At 44.6% G+C, this 18,714-nt stretch overlaps 1 protein-coding gene across 3 annotated transcripts; it reads left to right on the forward strand.

Annotated features, from left to right (window-relative positions):
• Positions 1-66: 66 nt before the first annotated feature.
• On the forward strand, positions 67-18,655 carry LOC118312740 (meiosis regulator and mRNA stability factor 1). Of its 3 annotated transcripts, none has more exons than XM_035637589.2 (27): positions 67-174; positions 634-835; positions 1,605-2,492; positions 2,695-2,857; positions 3,787-4,001; positions 4,213-4,330; positions 4,424-4,596; positions 4,847-5,398; positions 6,338-6,492; positions 6,787-6,948; positions 7,036-7,222; positions 7,415-7,593; positions 7,742-7,822; positions 7,924-8,163; positions 8,272-8,391; positions 8,502-8,680; positions 8,791-9,011; positions 9,110-9,252; positions 9,373-9,506; positions 10,030-10,232; positions 12,494-12,721; positions 13,491-13,730; positions 13,826-14,071; positions 14,337-14,397; positions 14,495-14,599; positions 14,853-15,020; positions 15,713-18,655. In XM_035637589.2, exons 2-27 carry the CDS (start codon positions 692-694, stop codon positions 15,916-15,918), a joined length of 5,511 nt encoding a protein of 1,836 aa, XP_035493482.1. In that variant the 5' UTR covers positions 67-174; positions 634-691; the 3' UTR covers positions 15,919-18,655. The 3 variants fall into 3 exon arrangements, with proteins under 3 accessions (XP_035493482.1, XP_035493483.1, XP_035493484.1); XM_035637590.2 differs by having other exon boundaries at positions 68-174; positions 4,880-5,398; XM_035637591.2 differs by having other exon boundaries at positions 68-174; positions 5,267-5,398.
• The last annotated feature ends 59 nt before the right edge of the window (positions 18,656-18,714 follow it).

Raw genomic sequence — 18,714 nt, forward strand, 5'->3', positions numbered from 1 at the left:
AATGTACAGGTCCCGACAACCCGTCTGTCTTTAGCTAGAGAGAACAATACAATTTGCGACAGCTGCGCGGTGTTTCCGGCAGACGTAGGTTACAAAAAAGGTGCGGGGTGTCGGGGACAACAGACAGAGGGGAACGGTCCTTTGAGGGAGATGTGAGAGCGGAGACCTGCTCAGGTACCTGACCGACCGGACGTTTCTAACACAAAACAAAAAAAAAACAGTCAATGAGCGGAAGCGTGTGCGGGAGCATCTTTGTGTCCGCCGAACAAGCTAAGTCACGTAAACGGCGCCTGTTGTTAGCATGAGCGGGACGCTAGCTCCGTCCAAACAAACGCGAAATTAGCTCATTTCAGTAGCGCCCCGAAGCTAGTCCGAGCAGACCACTTCATTCATTTGGCCTTGAACAATAGTCAGTACGCGCACAGACGCGACGTCAAGCTAGCCTGTTGTTGTTCGCTTTGGCAAAACACAATTGTGGCGTTTGGTAGCTTCGAATAAACAGCACAGAGCTGCCAAGTTGCCCCCCCCCCTTTAAACTGTCGTTACCAAACAAAACGAAACGATCATTCATGAGTCGATCAGGCGATGCAACTGCTCCGGTGCGAACGGTTCACTTTCGTTTCTCCCCAAAAGGAAAGCATGAGAGAGCAGAGGGATCAGAGCATGGTGGAAGATCTCTCTGGGTTGGACGATGGAAGGACTGGGAAAGGAGAGATCCGTGTGCCGCGCCGGTGACTTCCCATGGCTCAGTCAACACCCCGAACCGGAGGCCTCGACCCTGCTATGGAGACTCAAGGACTGCTTCACCGCCGCAGAGACCACCGCCGATAAACAAGTAGGTGTTTGCCTGACCGAAGTTCACATTTCAGGTCAACACACAGACCACACGGACGTGTGGACGGGGAGGAAGTTGAGACTATGACAGTTGCCCAGACTTTGATTCAAAGAAACGGTTCTCGGGGATTATCAGATCCAATTTGTTTGTAAGTTGGTTTTGGTGTGTTGTTGTTGTCACGAGGTGCAGTGGCACAGAAACCTCTTGTTCCTACAATGTTCCCCTTTTTCTGAACTCTTGTCACATTTCTACATTGCAGAATTAAAAACCTTACATTCGCAGTGGAAATATATCTGTATCGGTGCAAATGGGTAACTGTGATCGGACGTTGCAATGTAGACGTACCAACAATTGTTTACAGCAGAGTGAAAGGCGTTTCCTCATTTTGATATTTGTTTACACCTCTTAGTTTAACCAGTTCATTGTGGCTGCACCACCTTCTGCCACGTATCTCTTGCGCCATTTCGACTAGTGCCAAAAGCACAGAATAAATTCCATGTTTGGGATCAGAAAACAGACTAAGAGCTGAAAACAGAGAATAACGGGAGTGGTGGTTTCTCTCCGCTCACCTGTGTAAAGTTTGCATGTTCAGCTAATTAATAGGGACGACCCAGCTTGCTTGAGGGTGGAGAGCATTGGAGTTCGGCCCTGCCCCCGGCACGACCACACCATTGTTGGGCAGGGCCGTTATCTCCTGCTGTGAAGGTGCTGTGCAGATATTATATTATCTCACATCCTTTATTGTTTTTTCTTTTTTTTTATCTTGCAGAACAACTACATGGAGAGCAGAAAGGCCGTGCTTGAACTGAAAGATGTTCCCCCTCCTCCTCCACACCGTGCTTCCTCCTCCCAATCATCGCAGCCCTTCTCTCTTGCCCCTTTCCCTTTGCCTCATCCCTGCTTGCCTCCGCAACCTCAGCTCACGCAAGGCTCCCACCAACAACAGCAGCCACAGAATCAACAAGAGGGGGCTAGCCCCAAAGTAAGCATTTGCACTCACTGTGACTATTGCAGCACAGGTGGCAAGGGGTTATCAGGTGGTGGAGATTTTGTTGGTAACAGTAGCAGCACTGCTGGAGTTGTCTCGCTCTATATTGCCCCACGGTCTCTAGGAACATCCATCAGCCAGAGCAGTATTAGCACATCTGGGCCTTGCTCTGTAGCTTCATCTGTGTATCAGTATAGCTCAGGTTATAGCTGTGGAAGTGGAGGAGACCCTCTTGGTTCCAAACCTCAGCTGCGCTCTTCTGTCGCTACCTCTCAGCCTGTTTCATCACACCCCTTCCTCCCCTGTTGCTCAGGGCTTCTCCGCACCTACCCAGCTGGACCTCTTCCATGCAGTCAACCCAGCCTATTTCCCTCCTCAGCTCCTCTAGCTTCATCTCTTCCCTCTCTTCCCTCCGTTTCCTCCGTTTCCTCTCTACCCGCTCCATTGCACGGCTCTTGCCTGGCGCCTTCTGGCTACTACACCTGTGGTGTGGACTGCAGCCCATCAGCCAGAAGATCCCAGAGAAGCACACTCGGTGACCATTCGACACCTACCACCTTCACTACTACCACCACCTCAGCACACTTCTGCTCTAATCCTATGCACCTAAATGTAGAACGCACGGTTTGTGTGAAGGGGGCGCACTACTGTCGGGAGTGCTTCTTGAAGGTTGGTAGAGTTCTCTTTATTCACTGTGTGGCTTTTTTTATGTTTGTGTGCCACTTTAGGTGACTTTGTGCCAAATGCATGGATGACTTCAGTCATGTAAATGGAGACTGAGGTTTTGTATTTGCGTTGTGCACTGTAGTTGCTGTTGATGTCAGTAATATTTCAGTTTTACCTGACTGTATAAATGTGTGCTTATTTGCAGCCACTGAATGGTCTGGCATCAGATTCAGACAAGGCTTGGCCAAATATTCCTGTGCCCCAGACTGCTCCTGTCCCAATCCCAATTTGCAATGGCTGTGGCACCTCCTCTGATGGCATGATGCACATGCCATCGACCGGCCTCAGCAAGATTGGCCAGAAGTATGGTTAGTGGGCTCACTACATGCAGTGTTAAACTCCAGTAAATACAGTGACATTTTCATAATTTCTTGCTAAAAGGCTTCTTTTCTTTGAGATTCTTGGGCCATTTTGCTTGCAGTGCTCCTTTAAGATCTATCCATAGATTTTCTATGTCGTTTCGGTCGAGGGACTATGAGCACCATGGCAAAAACCTGCAGCATGTGCCTCTTTAGGTAGTCCAGTGTGGATTTTGGGGTGTTTTAAAGGGAATTGCCTTTTTTTACAAGTCATTTTTTTACAGACAGTGTGATGTGTCCCTTGAATTTGCTTCCTTTTTAATTGAATCCATTCTTCCCTCTACCGGATAAATGTTCCCCTGCCTACTGGCTGCAACACGAGCCCAAAGCATGAGCAGTCCATCCCTGTGCTTAGCAGATGGAGGTGTTCCTGTCATGAACTTCTGCTCTTTTTCTCTCCAAATATATCTTTGCTTACTGTGGCCAAGAAATTCTCTTTTAACTTAACCTGTTTTCAGGACATTTTTTCCCAGAAATGAATCAGGCTTGTGTAGCCGTTCCTTCGCAAATGTCTGCAGAATTTTTTGACAAGGACATAGGAACAGTTTTCTTCTGAAGGTCACGTTTTTGTTTAGTAACGCGGTTTTATTTTTTACTCTAAAACATAATACACTTGATTATACTGTATGCCTTTTGGAGATCTGCTAATTTTTTTCTCTTTACATTCACAGTAACAGATATTTTTGACCAGGGGTGCCCAAGCATTTATATTTTTATTGAATTTATATCACACTGTTTTTGATTATCTTAATACGCCTGTTTGGACCAGCAATCTCTATTAAATATGAGTGAAGTGGATATGAAATGTTCTTCCACCCAGGTTGACTGCAATGACAATGAAATGATGAATCCATCTGAATGATTGTTTACTGTTTCAGGGTCGCCAGAGAACGGTGGTCCCGAGAACATCCCTCCAGTGGGGGTCTTCTGGGACATTGAGAACTGCAGTGTTCCCAGTGGTCGCTCTGCTGGAGCCGTGGTCCAGCGTATTCGCAGTCGTTTCTTCCAGGGTCACCGTGAGGCCGAATTCATTTGCGTCTGTGATATCAGCAAGGAGAGTAAAGCCGTCATCCAAGAGCTCAACAACTGCCAGGTACCCACAATGTCAAATAATTGGGAAGATTGTCATGGTTACACTATTACATTTAAAGATGTATTATGCTTGTTCAATATTTCATTTTCCTCTAGTGGGTTGTATAGGTTTTTTGGTGTATGTAAAAGGTCTTGAAGGTTAAAAGCCCAAAGGCAGTAAAAGAAATGGGGAGTCATTCTGACGATATACAAACGTGACCTTGTTTCATCAGGTCACTGTTGCACATATCAACGCAACAGCCAAGAATGCAGCGGATGACAAACTTCGCCAGAGCCTACGACGCTTTGCTGAGACCCACACTGCACCTGCGACTGTTGTACTAGTATCCTGTGAGTTCCGTTCAGATTCATGTTAATCGGCTACGGTCTTGCTACCACAACGGATTTTGCATTAACATGCCATATCTTATTCTTTATTAACAGCGGATGTGAACTTTGCAAGCGAGTTGAGTGACCTGCGCCATCGTCACGGTTTCCAGGTTATTCTGGTCCATGGCAACCATACGTCTTCAGCTCTTCTGCAGCACGCCCACCGCCAAGTGGCCTTTCAGGAGATCACAGCTGACTTGCCACCGCGAATGCTTGTCAAAGCACAGGTAGGCATCAAAACATGCTTTATTGAGACCTAATGGATACTTTTTGATACTATTCTGTTGTAAATAAGGTAAGTTTGTGCTGACAAAGTAGTCAAGCAGAAACTGACTTTAGTGTGGACCAAGAGCGTAGAGAGTGAGGCAGTTTCAATTAATCGTATACAATTTTCTTTTAGGGTTATAACCATTTTTCATACTCTGAAGCACTCTCAGCCACGAAATATTTTATTTAAGTATAAATTGTACAAACCAGACAGGCACGCTGTCTCTTCCTCCCCTCCTTCAGCCGAGTTTCAACCTCCTCTATGTGCACAACCTCCCTGTCATCGTTGACAAGAGCCTGCGGAATGCTGTGAAGCTCAGGCTCCGCCGCCTGTCTGACAACTGTGGCGGCAAGGTGCTGGGCATGTCCCAGGGCACAGCCATACTCCGTTTTGGCAATCCTGAGGCTGCTGCACGTGCCCGCAAGCGCATGGAAAATGAGGATGTGTTTGGCCACCGAATCAGCCTCTCCTTCTCCCCGCGGCCCAGAGATGACGCAAGTCCTGAGCCTGAGCTTCAGTCTCAGCCCCATCACTTGCCTCGGGCTCCGCCCCAGCCCTATCAAATCCAGGATTCAATGTCCGCCCCGCCCCCATCCATTTCCTCCTTCTCATTTCTGCCCCTGGAGAAGCCCAGGTCACCCAGGAGGCCACGGCGAGCAACCCGCCCATGCCTCACCCCTGGCCCAGTGCCTGAAAGGCCCTACAGCCCCAGGAGGGTGTGCAGTGGGCCTCCCGGTGGTGCTCCAGCCAAGCCCCATCAGGTCAGCAGTCTCGCCAGTGCCTGCTTACCCTTAACCTCCATTGCCCTCTATCCTTGTCTTGGCTGCTTTGTAAGTCGCAGTAGCTTTTTCCGCCCAGTGTCCTCCTTGCTGCTGCTTTGACACTAACCGCTTGCTGTGGCTTGCTTCATTTGTCTGCGTGTGCTAGCATGTAGCTTCTGTTAGTTGTTGGTAGTGCTTCATGTGTCCCCTGTTGTCCTGCATGTTCAGTGGTCCTGCATCATAATAACACATGAATTAGCGCAATGCTTTAATATCTTTTCCAAAGGTTTTGTCAAGTATATCAGTGCTGATCTGCTACTTCATGCAAGTTGCCAGTTTCTGTGTTTTGTCCAAAGTCTGCTCCATGCTTTTCTTCATTTGGGTTTGAACTTGGCCTGTGCAGTTCTTCGTCACAAAAAGCCTTTTCTCGACGAGTGTGGCAGACCCATGATGGATTACTCAACAGATACTAGGGATGGGCATTTTGAGCTTTTCTCTGTACTTGCCACAGTAAAGAGAAATTTCAAGCTTATCCAATATCATTTGGTGCTAAAACTGAAGGAAAAGATTAAAAAAACACTGATTATTAAATTAACTTCCAGGTTTCTATACAAATGGAAGGTTCCATATGAGTAACAACACAAACGGAATACACAGAGCTTTAGTAACATTTCTATCTCGGATCTGGTTCATGATAATACTTTCCACAGAACCTAGATCCACAAATTGATAATCGGCTGGTATTGTGCCGACAGAGCTGACTAGTAAAACTTAAGAGCATCATATTATGCCCTTCCATAACTTTTCCATTGAACTTCTCATATGCACTAAACACATTTACCCAATCTCACCTCCCTTACGCACATGCATGCACACAAACACATCAGCAGAATTCCAGCCAGTCAACATATTTCAACATTTACCCCATGTCTGATCCAGGAGCTGGGTAATTTGGAGGGCAAGTCCAGAATGGGCTTTCACCAACTGGAAAAGGGCCGAGCTGCTTCCTCTTCCCCCCATAGCAATGGAGAGACAGGGATCCTGGAGCAGCTGTCCAAACCCGGCCTCGCTGGAGAATCCATGTACAGGAGGAGGTACACTGAGACAAATGGGATCTGATAAAAAGATAAACTCCTTCATTGTCTTTCTTTTTTTAAGGGTGCTATCTTTACCTTAACGCACCATCTTTTTATGTTGGACCATATGCTCTTCCTAAAACAGATCGCTCTTTCCCAGAAAGAAAAAGAAATCGAGCAGCATGAATGAACTGACTAGCAGCATGAATAAACTGACTAGCAACAGTGTGACAAAGGAAAACGCATTTAGAAGCACTGTATATTACTGCATTTACATATGTTCCTCTCCTTTGGTCCTTTTTTCCCATTTAGAAGAGAGGGCTTCAATCCTCGCAGCGTGACCGTCTCCCCTGTGGAACAAGGGGACAAGAGCTCTGGTGAATTCCAGATCAGCACACCCTCAGCCTTCAGCAAGCTGAACCTGCACAGGAGCTTCAGTCCTCTTGTCCTCTCCCAGGGCTCCTGGTCCTCCAGGTGACGTATCAAGTGCATACAAGTCCTCATAGTATTACATGTAAACTTCATAATATACAAGGTAATATCTCTCTTCTCCAACATTAGGAGTGCGTCCCCCTGCATCTCCAGCCGCTCCTCGCCAGTTCTTGCTGCCCCTCGCAGCCCATGTCTCGAAGGTCCTACCGAACCGTTTTCAGAGGGGGCGGAGGTCCAGGTGGGCAACCTGGACTACAGAATGTCCCGCAAGGACCTGCAGCAGACACTGCACGACACCTTCTCCCGATATGGGCGGGTAAGTCGTATTCCAGTGAATTTATTGCACTGATAAATGTAAAGTTTTTAAATATACACGTGTCTTCTTGTTTGACAGCTGAGCCTAAAGACCTTTTTTTTTGTAATAAGATTTTTTTTTTCAGAAAGTACGTTGAAACAGATTAACGCTTGTTCAAAACATCTCCTTGGGGAATTGCCTTGTTTTGTCTAGGTGAAAGCTGTGGAGCTGAGCCCTCACACTGACTATCAGCTGAAGGCCACGGTTCAGATGTTGTCCCTGCAGCAGGCCATCAGCGCCGTCAGTGGCCTGCACCGCTACAAGATTGGAGGCAAGCGCATGCAGGTGTCTCTGATCACCGGTGGCAGCAGCAAATCCCTTGCTATGCTCAGGTACAGTTTATGAATATCACCGTCATCAACCCTCAAATGTAACTCAACACAGTTTGTTTTAACCTTTCTCAAATTACGAGTTTTTATTTCAGATTTTTTTTGTATGGTTTGAAATGTGTTGGCAAATGTTCACTTTGTCATGATACAGCTCAGAGATCATCTGCATTCTTCAGGATGCACCTGCCAGTTGTCTTCCCCTCTTCAAGTTCACCGAGATCTATGAGAAAAAGTAAGTTACCTTTTGAAACTGGCAACACTGACTACTTTGTAATGCATACAGAAAATATGCATGAGTGAAGTTGCTCAGAGTATTTGCTCTTTTATTTCCAGATATTCCCGTAAGCTAGCAGTTGGGGATCTGTACAGACTGCCAGAGGTGGTGACGGTACGGGAACAAGGCGGCTCGAGGCTCGTGTGCCTTCTGCCCAGCAGCCAAATCCGTCAGAGTCCACTGGGATCTTCCCAGTCCCAGGAGGGCTCGTCTTCTGCTAGTGGAAGCCCTGTGGTGTTCGAGGAGCTCGAGTACCATGAACCTGTGTGCAGACAACACTACGCACAGCAGGACTTCAGGTAAACAACAGTTAGAATCTTGCACAAAATGTAAACTATTAGGGTCAGTAAAGTGTGACTGTCGCACCAGTTTCCATCACTGACTGTGTCTCTTATCTGTTTTTGCAGCGAGGCTGACTTTGACCCCGACTCCTATAAAATCCCATTTGTTGTGATGTCTCTGAGCACCTTAGCCACTGAGGTCCACAGTCTGCTGCAGTCACATGAAGGCACCCTCCCACTGCTCAGGTGACAGTCAGCCCTTAAATCCACGTATACGCTTTTAATAAACAAACAGAAGAAGATTTCACACTTTATGTATGTGTATAAGTCAATAATGTAGTGTATTTTCCACTTAGTTTTCCAGAGTGCTATGCAGCTAAATTTTGCCCACTACAACTGGGCAGTGAGACAATGGAGGGTGGCGTTTCCCTGGAACACCTCATCACCTGTGTTCCCAGCATCACAATCGTCACCGCTCAGAACGGCTTTAAAGTCATCAAGTGGATCCACAACAAACCACCAGCACCAAACTCTGGTAGGAACATTCACAACTTGTACAACTTTGTTCGAGGCTGTCTTTGACATTTTAGCTCGAGTTCTGTCTGGGATATTTTACATGTTCTTTGTTTTGTTTTTTTCATAAAGAGCCTTGGATTCAGCGCTGCAAAAGTCCAGTGGGCAACCCTCAGCTCATTCAGTTCAGCCGAGAGATTATTGACCTCTTGAAGAGTCAGCCTTCTTGCATCATGCCCATCAGCAAGTTCATACCCTCATACCACCATCACTTCGCCAAGCAGTGCCGCGTCTCTGACTATGGCTACTCCAAACTGCTGGAGCTGCTGGAGGCTGTACCACACGTTCTGCAGGTAGTGAGGATGATGGGGATCGAGCATGATTGCAAACATTTATTCAATATTTGTTTTACCTCTTTGCCAATCCTAATTGTACTCCACTTTACCTACAGATCTTAGGCATGGGTACCAAACGTTTACTGACCCTCACCCATCGTGCTCAAGTGAAACGCTTCACCCAAGACCTGCTCAAACTGCTCAAGTTTCAAGCCAGCAAACAAGTGTCAATCAAGGACTTCATGCAGGCATACCATTGGTCAGTCAATGTTGCCAGGATCCCTTCACATTGTATTTTGCAGAGGTTGGAAAGAACGGAGGACCCAAGAAGAATTTGGATTTTGGTCATTCATAATGTGTTCTCTGCCTTGTGCATCAGGTGCTTTTCCAGAGACTGGAGGGTTATTGACTATGGCATATGTGACCTGATGGACCTGCTGACTGAGATCCCTGAAACCACCATCACCATCACACAACAGGCCACGGACACAGTTATATCTGTTCCCAAAAGAGGTCAGTTTAAACCAGCTGTTAAAAACAATAAACATGGAGGTGGAGAGTCATCATCTGTTGACTTCCAGAGCTGTATCTTAGTTTGAAAACAAACTCTTGTACTCGCTCAGTGTGGTAAGGAGTTTTGTTATTCAGTAGATTATATCGATCCATAGATCAGATTTGTTTGTGATCATGTTGTACTTCCAAGTAAATGTTCTGGTTTATTTATTTAACACTATGTTGTGTGTTATGTTATACTCATTAGATGGATTATCTAATGTGTTTAATTATGGAATGGCAATAACATAAAAACAACAGTGTTTATTTAGTCTGGGGCAAGCATTTCTGCATTTATGTATCTGATGTGAAACCGATTATTGTAAGTTGCTTTGGACAAAAGCGTCAGCAAAATGAATGTGATGTAAAATGTCATGTTAGATATGTTACGATCTGGGGTAAACTTTTGTGTGTTATCCAAAGACGAAAACCTCAGCAGCATCAAGAAATCTAAATAAATGGTTTCCCCTTTGTTTGCTTTCAGAACGCACCATGGAGGAGATGGAGCGCACCAAGCAGTTTGCTAAGGAGGTGGTGGACCTGCTCCGTCACCAGCCTCACTGCAGAATGCCCTTCAGTAAGTTCATCCCCACCTATCACCATCACTTCGGTCGCCAGTGCAAGCTCAGCTACTACGGCTTCACCAAGCTCATGGAACTCTTTGAGGCAATCCCCGACGTGCTGATGGTGAGTAAAGGAGATCTGTGTATTTGTATAAAGTATACTGTGCTTCTTGATGTCACACCTCAACTATTAGAAAGATTTGACAGATTATTTACCGCCGCTTTATATCAAATGTACTAAGATAAAATTTAATGGGCTGTGGGTAGTGATGGCAAAGTGAAGCTTTACGGACCAGCGAAGTTTTCAACACAGTGTATCGAAAAATGGTTCGTTACTCAAAGTTCTTCAAATCAGAGCTTGGTGAGGACCTCTGCTGGTGAAAGTCAGGGAAAGCGTTATGTCACAAAATGTTTCACCACTGACCAACACATGAATAAATGGATACAAATTATTGATAAATAACTTTGAAATGTTTTTGAACAAATACATCTCATTATTGGAGGAATTAAATAAATGCAGGTGTACACACAAACGCACACGATTAAAGTGAATCTTTAGACCTACAGGTGGGGGCCTGTACAACGAAGCAAGTTCAACATATCCAGGATATGTTTTCTTTATCTGGTTTGACTTAAAGTAACATTGACCATCCTGGAAAACCTGTGCTACGAAGCTGGATATCAACTGTCTCAATCAACCCTGGGTTTTCCTGCCCTGTTACGAGCGCATTGATGTGGAAGAGGTAAAGTCGTTATTTACAACAATCATCGTCAGAACCGTGAATAAAGTTTTAAATGTGATACGAAAAGAAACGCTGATGCGTACACAGTGAAATGAAAATAATATGATCAAATGCATATAATAGTTTCTAAATTTAAAGTCAGCCTAAAAATATTAAGTAAATAATAACAGGAATTTATCAAGACTACTATTGAGTGAATATTTTTGCACTTTTTTTCTGACGATGTTCAAACTAATTATATGATGAAGAGAAGCTTAAGTGATGTCAGACATTTTCTGCTCCTGAAGCAGCGGAGAGAAGTTAATGTGCGATGAGGTCAATCACACTGAACTGTTCATTCATGATCATGAGAAATATTGATCAGTGTGTCGATCATGGTTCTAATAAGAGATGGTACTAGATTTTTATTACTATTTATCGTCACAGTCTTTGTGTTGTTCCGAGCTGCAGTAATAGAATAAGAAAGTAAAACACTGTCAAATGAAGCTCCAATATTAATGAGTCTATTTATTTATGTAATTATTTAGTGTGATGAACTCTACCTTGGTTTATTTGAGACTGTTTTAAAAACAAGAGTGGACGTGTATATGGAGTGAGTGAATCGAAAATTCCCTTCCGGAGCCATTCTAAAAGTGGGCGGTCACTATTGAGCGCAATATCTGGTGCGCTTTATTATTTGTCACGTTACTCTAAACTCTTTTGTCCGAGTCAGGATCTTGTAGATTAGAAAGATGACTGCAATTTTCCAGTGATCTGATTGGTCAGTAGTTGGACTGGTGACTGGCTTTGAACTCTTATCTCGAACTTCACCTGCTCCGGAGCAGGTTAGCTGTTTCAGCATAAGTCACCATGGTGATATTTACCCCGGTAAGAAGAGAACCAGCTTAGTAGGAGTTAAAACCTGAAGTTACCTCGATAACCACAAAGCCTACTTCGTAATACAGGCCTCTGCAATGTAGCTCCTAACTCTCGCAATACAACACACAATGCAATACACCTAAACAAACACACGGGGGTGCGCCTTTCTGTCACACATTTTTAAACCTAAATCTGGTCAGCTAAACAGACGTGGCATGAGTCGCCTCTTGGAAATTGAAAATGGGCCGAGAAGTCCCAGACTAATACGTATTTGAGTATTAGTCTGGCTACGTCAGACTAAAGCTTCACTGGAAATCGTCAAATTTTTGTTCACACGCCCCTCATAAACTTTGGTGTCATGGGTAACATCACTAGGTGTGGGCATTCAAGTGAACCAGGTGTGTAACTGGCCCAACCATGTGAAGCCAAAATGGATATGGTCACCTTGAACAGTGATAGCTCAGTGTTTTATGAATTTCTGTTTGCTTTCTGACTCGGTAATTTAAACTAAAAAGCAAGTGGCAGATCACTGATACGATGCTCATGAAATTTGCTCCTGCTAGTCAGAATTCTAACTGGGCCTGATCATGGTGTTCTCGCCCTTTGTCCTTCGCCCCTTGGTTTGAAGTGGGTAATTGAATCCAGCTTTTCTCCTGTTATGTTTTTACACATTGTTCTTCACATTGTGACAGTCGGTGCTCTGTACAAATACCTAATCAATTCCTCTTCGATTCCGTCAACACTGAACACAAATTTCCCAACAAATGTCCAAAACCAATGTCAGGTGTTGGAGTGCGGTGAGGAGAAGGTGTTGACGCTGACAGAGGTGGAACGCATCAAGGCCCTGGCGGCTCAGCTGGTAAAGCTGCTGCGGGCTCAGAGAAACGCCAGCCTCCCCGTCGGCCTGCTGCTCACCGAGTACAGCAAGACCTTTGGTTACGGCCTACGCCTGCAGGACTACGATGCAAGCTCCCTGCCCGCTCTGCTGACCAAACTCTGCCATGTTGTCAAGGTAAGGAAACCCATTTCATTTCAGTGGGGTCAGCCCGTACAGAGTACAGATCCGATACCAGTGCATTTAAAAAATAAACTTGTTAAACGTATTTTAACAGCTGTATTTTTCTATCCCTGTATGGAAGTGATGATTACTATCATTGTTGTTCGGCCTGGCTCAGGTTAAACATAGATATGTGCAGAGAAAATGTGTAAATATTTATAGAACTTCCTTTAGTATCTAGTTTAATAGTCATAAGTGGAAAAAAAAAATCTATGAATAAACAATTACTTCCTTTACATAGCTGTTAAAGTGCGGCAAGTTTATAAACTACACAGTACAGTAATAGTATGAAACAGCAACATCAAAACGAAATAAATCTAGGAGTGAGTGAGTGAGTGAGTGAGTGAGTGAGTGAGTGAGTGAGTGAGTGAGTGAGTGAGTGAGTGAGTGAGTGAGTGAGTGTGTGTGTGTGTGATGCATGCCTCATACAGTTTGCATTCATTTTTATAAAGATGTTTTGATATAATTTAGTTAGGGTTTTTGTTTCTTTCTTTTACTCAATTTTATTTCAGTTTTTCTTGAAACTGTTGATTAACTGTTTAACAAGGTCGGTGTTTAATCAACACCTCTGTTGCACACCCAGCATCACAGTTAGGTGTGTTGACGCCAATTAATGTGCATGTGGAAAAATAACAAATATTCTTTCTTGGTAAGACCAGTGTTCTCTATGAAACTGTATTTCAATACCAGTAAACAAATTGTTGCACTCTTTTCTATTTTAAAGGTGGTGGATGGCTCGGAGGGTCGGGAAGTGCAGTTGATCAACAGGAAGTCTCTGCGCTCGCTGACATCCCAGCTCCTGGCTCTGCTCATGTCCCAGGAAGAGGAGCAGGTCACCAAGGGCCTGAAGGTGGAGGAGCTGAGCCAGCGTTACCTGACCGCCCACGAAGTCGCGCTCAACCCATGTGAATATGGGTTCCTCTCCCTCAGCGAGTTACTCAAGAGTTTGCCCTACCTCGTGGAGGTGAGTTGGAAGAGTTTGACTGTTTCCCTCTAAATACAATATGTACCTTTCACAAGCAAAATTGAAGAAGTTTTGTTTTTTTTCCTCCTTAACAGCTATACCATGAGGAAATTGATGAAAACAGCAAGGCTGTGAACACTGCCACTGGTGAGGAGTGGGTGAGGTTGACCAGGCTTTACCAGTTTGCCCGCAACATCCGTGCCCTGCTCCACACGTACCACTACAACCAGATCTTTCTGACCGAGTTCCAGGGAGCTTACAACAAATTTACAGGCTGCAGCCTTGAGCCACGTCGCTATGGATACGCCAGCAATGATGAGCTGCTCAGCGCCATTCCACAGGTGAGGAATAATGCTCCTGTACTCACCAAACCTCACCACACCACAGTCCCTTTAGTACTCGACATGTCGTCAATGCTGACTGTGAACTGGCAGCATTGACGACATGAAGTGTGAAATATTTTGATGATGTGATTGTAGTGCTAATCTAATCTTTTCAGAACTCCTCATCAGTCATCTTGGAAGATCCCAAGCTTTCATATAAATCTTGTTCAATGGTTTCTCTATGTTTTGTGTGTGATTGTTTTTGGGGCATTATCGTTTTCAGGTGGTCTGGATCAAAGGGCACAGTCACAAGAGGATTATCGTTTTGAAGAACGATATGAAAGGTAAAACCGAGGTGCATCTTTCTCAAGAGTGTTTAATCTGTTAGTCAAGTCAAGGAAGTGATTTCATGAGCTGGTGTTGGATCTGTGTGTTGTTTAGCGAGGACAGGCTCTTCAGTCCCCAGCAGCCCCCAGCCAGGAGGAAACACAGGACGCCTGAGAGACGACCCCGTGAGCAGCACAAATTCTCGAGCCCAGAGTCCAGGTAATGAAAGTCCATATACACGCTTAATAATTACTTTATTTGCATAGTTTAAAAATAACAGAAAAATGTTTCAGTGAGATTTTAAAGAAATTTAAGGGAAAATGATAAATGAAATTTCCTCCCACAGAACATTACAAATACATTAGTATTCATCTGTTTACCTGCTGTTTTGTTTAATGCTGCTCTGCTGTCGATCCTTTTTTCTGTAAAAATATTGATGAAGTGAAGTCTGTATCTTTGTTTGACCTGCAAGACGTTGATGTAGCTGCCGAGTCAGAGCTGCTGTGTCTGACCTCCCCGGTGGACCTGCTGTGTGGCCCTGTACCGTCCTGCTTACCATCACCTCAGCTTCACCCCGACCCCGTTCTCCTCCAGCAGGCCGACCTGATTCACTTTGAGTGGAAAACTTCACCACCAACAGGTATGTTTTGACAGTTCTGTGTGATTGTTTTGCATTTAAACCTTTTAACTTTTAATAATAGTTTTGGTATAGTCACACTTAGCGTTGACTGTGATAATGCAGATTTGTTCTTGTTTTTTTTTGTTGCTTTAGAAATCAGGTTTTAAACTTTACAGAGATTAAATGGACACTAGATTTAAGAATCTTCCAAAATAAAGTGCCCCCTCAACCAGTCAGGCTGTCTGACGATGTATGTTAATGATGATCTGCATGCTGAGTTCAAGTGGGCCAAAAATCAAAACAAGTGAGCGTCTTATGTCAGGAAAAAGACAAATAAAATTTGACTTGAACCAGCAGAAGTAGAGTGAACTTTCATTTCCACTAAATATTTTGACAGATCGCTTGTGTTACAGCCTTTTACTTGCTTAACATTTATTACAAGAGCATTGTTTTTTGGTGTAGTACAACCAGACTTTTTAGCCAAACCACTAATTAGAAAAATTAGGTACATCCTTAAATTTAAGATTTAAAGGTTTTCTATAAGTCAAATGACAGAGTGGAGGGTTCTGTGGCCTTAGCGCAAAAAGGTGAACACTTAGTTTTCAGAAGGTGTAAGAGATTAAAAATACATTTTAATCAAGACTTCACTTTTTTTTTTTGCACCTTCTCCGTCTGTCATGAGGCGTAAGCTCAGCGTGTGACTGTGATTTCAGAGGTCGATGAATTTGAGGTGGCTGCTGCTGCAGCAGTCGTTGGCGGCACAGCTGATCCGCTGGAGGAGCCTGGCAGTGTGGACGAGTCTGCCGTCACCAAACCGCCAAGCATGATGAAGACCCCCTTGTGTGACAGTCCCAGCAGAAGAGCTGCACGCAGCCGAATCAAGCTAGCTGCCAACTTCTCCTTCACAGCAGGCCTCTGATCCTGTGACGCGCACACCTCTAGTCCCCATACACACGAAGCAATACTAGTTCACACATAGTGTAACTCTAAATAGAAGAGTTGACCGGCTACACTAAACACACTGCACAGAAAAGAACCCAGGAGAGCGGGGGTTTTATTATCCCCCTCTACATCCAGACAGCTCTCGTCTTCATCACTCGTCCGCCACCGTTCCTCGTTTATTTTGTTTCACAATCAGTGTGTTCTTCCAGTGTCGATCACCGAGCTGTGAGTTTTTCCTTTTTGCAGTTTTTCTGCAATCCTTTAATTTGCCAAATTCATCTACTGTAAACGGTGTTTGTTTTCATCCTAAGGGAAGTTGATGTACAATTCCACGAATGTGCATCCTCTGCATAGAGCCATGTTGTGTCGGAACACACAATGAATGAAACTGAGTTAGTTGTCACTGTTGAGAGTATCCGTTAACAATGGGAGAACTGCTACGGATGAATATAACCATGTTTTCTCAATGAAATCCCCCAAAATTTAGTTACACACATTCTCACTCCTTTCAAGGGAATAGACAACTGGAGGTTTGTAGAGATGTTTTGTTTCACCAGTCACATTGAGAAACCTTCATTATGCTTCCTCGCTGTATACCCCCACCCCCCTAACAGAAAATTTCATTTATGAACTAATTTCCAATTTTGGAGATTTTAATTTGTAGGCCACCCCAGACATGTCAATCAAACTGGCTGCTAAAGCCGCTACCCGTCTCATTCTTTTAGTCTCCTCTCTGCCGACTGCTCAGGAGGCTGCTTCTCTTTGAGGTGTATTCTCATCTGTTGTCTCTGTCGTCAAGCAGCCTACTGACTGTGTTTTTCAGTTTCTTTTATAGAATGCAGAGTATTTGGGAGACTATTTGGTTAGTTTGGCCTAAATGTGTGGTGTATTTGGCAACATTCCAATGATGGAACTGAAGAGAAACTGTTCAGATGGCGGCCTCATTCAAATGGAAGCGAAACGGTCTTTGAACAGTTTGTCTCAAATGGTTTTGACCAATATTGTGAGAATCACTTCTGTCAGGATTATTTTCTTGTAGTATCTCGACTTCATTTGTAGCAAAGATTTTGGCACGTCTCTCCGAGGCCACTGACGAAGGCCTAAAAAGAAAAGAGGAGGCTCTTTATTATACCAGCCAGGTTTGTGCTAAGGCAGCAGGAGCCGACACATACTGTCTTCAGACAGCAGCCAGTGTGTTTGTGTTCTCTGAGCTCTGTTTTTGTCTGCGTGTGGTTTACACTGGAGTCAGGTGGCGTGAAATGTGCATGTTGTGCATAAATTAATTTATGCATGGTGTAAGCCCAAGGAGGAGCAGACAGGAGCACACGACATGACTTAATTTAAGATCGGTCTTTTTATTTCCATCGTGTTTTAAGGATCTTAAGAGTTGGCGTCACCCTTTGCAGTTACACGGAAAGCGCTCGCGTTTTTTTTTCTTTCTTCTTTTTTGCCAACCTTGTTGCTGGCAGGCAGCGATATCAGTGGTGCTGTCCACACCGTCTGAGTTGGAAGGGAGCGGTGAGCGCTCCGGAGTTTTTGATTTTTAATGACGGGTTGAACGGTGGTGAGGTTTGAGGGAAGGGAGACGGGAGAGTGAGGCGACGGGCTGTTTGTGGAGCCTCCTGAACGGACTGTGACGTACACACAGAGGACCCTCTGCGGCTCTCTGGAATCTGCCGGGCTTTTACAATGGCTTGTATTTGCCACGGTGCCAAAGGAATCACCATCGCGACCCCCCCACCCCCCCGTCCCAATAGAGGAGTTTTTACTTATTGATGTGTGTTGGTTTCCTCAGTTTCCCCTCTGTCTCAAGTGTTTACAAGACTGCTGGCTGCTGAAGTGCTACCAACCAATGACGGCCGTCCGTGACGCTTAGCGTGACCCAGGCGTCGCTGTTGAAAGAATGGGCAGAAGCCCATTCGCTCCGTTTTCTGCGCAGTTTCAAGTGTTTAGCAGTGTCCTCCCATGAGTTGTCTTTGTCGGACTTGATTTTTGACTCGGTGTGCAAAACATTAATGCCGAGAGACTCCACCTGCCAACTCACCAAAATCTCTGAAGCACTTTTTTAAATAGGCCCGTTCTGGCTCGTCTCTCCTCCGACGTTCTACTCAACTGTCTGGAAAACCCCTTTGACGAAGGTACAAGCAATTCAGAATCACTGTTTTAAAATTGCTCGTGATGGAAAAATGGCATGAAATGCTCATACGAAATAACTAGATTTAAATTTGAAAGAACGACCATTCGTTTTTTTTTTCCTGTATTCGGGGGAATCCTAGCTCTCCCCGGAGAACTGCAGTGGCAACTAACTGAGATTTATATTTTAACTTCCCCTCCTGTCGCTTGATTAGATCAGTGAGAAGCTACTTTACCTGTCAAAATATGCATTTATGCATAGTTTTGGTTCATGAAATACACATGAGATTATTTTTTTTGGGGGGGGGGGGTGATTTTGGCCTCTTTGTTAATTCATTGGCTATAACTGTGTGCCACTCCACTTTGACATGACGGTTCTCCAGTCTTGCTGTTTTAAGACTGATTCTTTCTTAAGTCATCACTGCGGTGTCCTTAAAACTCCTGCCTTGTGATTACTTTTTGTTTACAGTTGTCTCCCCCACACTTTTTATTGGCTCACCACACCACAAGTCGCTGTAACAGTCCAACAACAACGACGGAGGGACCAAAACGATTTATGTTAATAAATTTCACAAGCATCACGTCTGTGCCTCGTCTCCAAAGTTCTTGTTGTGTCTGGTGAGAGAGAAAGAAAAAAAAA

The sequence above is a fragment of the Scophthalmus maximus genome, chromosome 8 (genome assembly GCF_022379125.1).
Source record: "Scophthalmus maximus strain ysfricsl-2021 chromosome 8, ASM2237912v1, whole genome shotgun sequence".
Classification (NCBI taxonomy): domain Eukaryota; kingdom Metazoa; phylum Chordata; class Actinopteri; order Pleuronectiformes; family Scophthalmidae; genus Scophthalmus; species Scophthalmus maximus.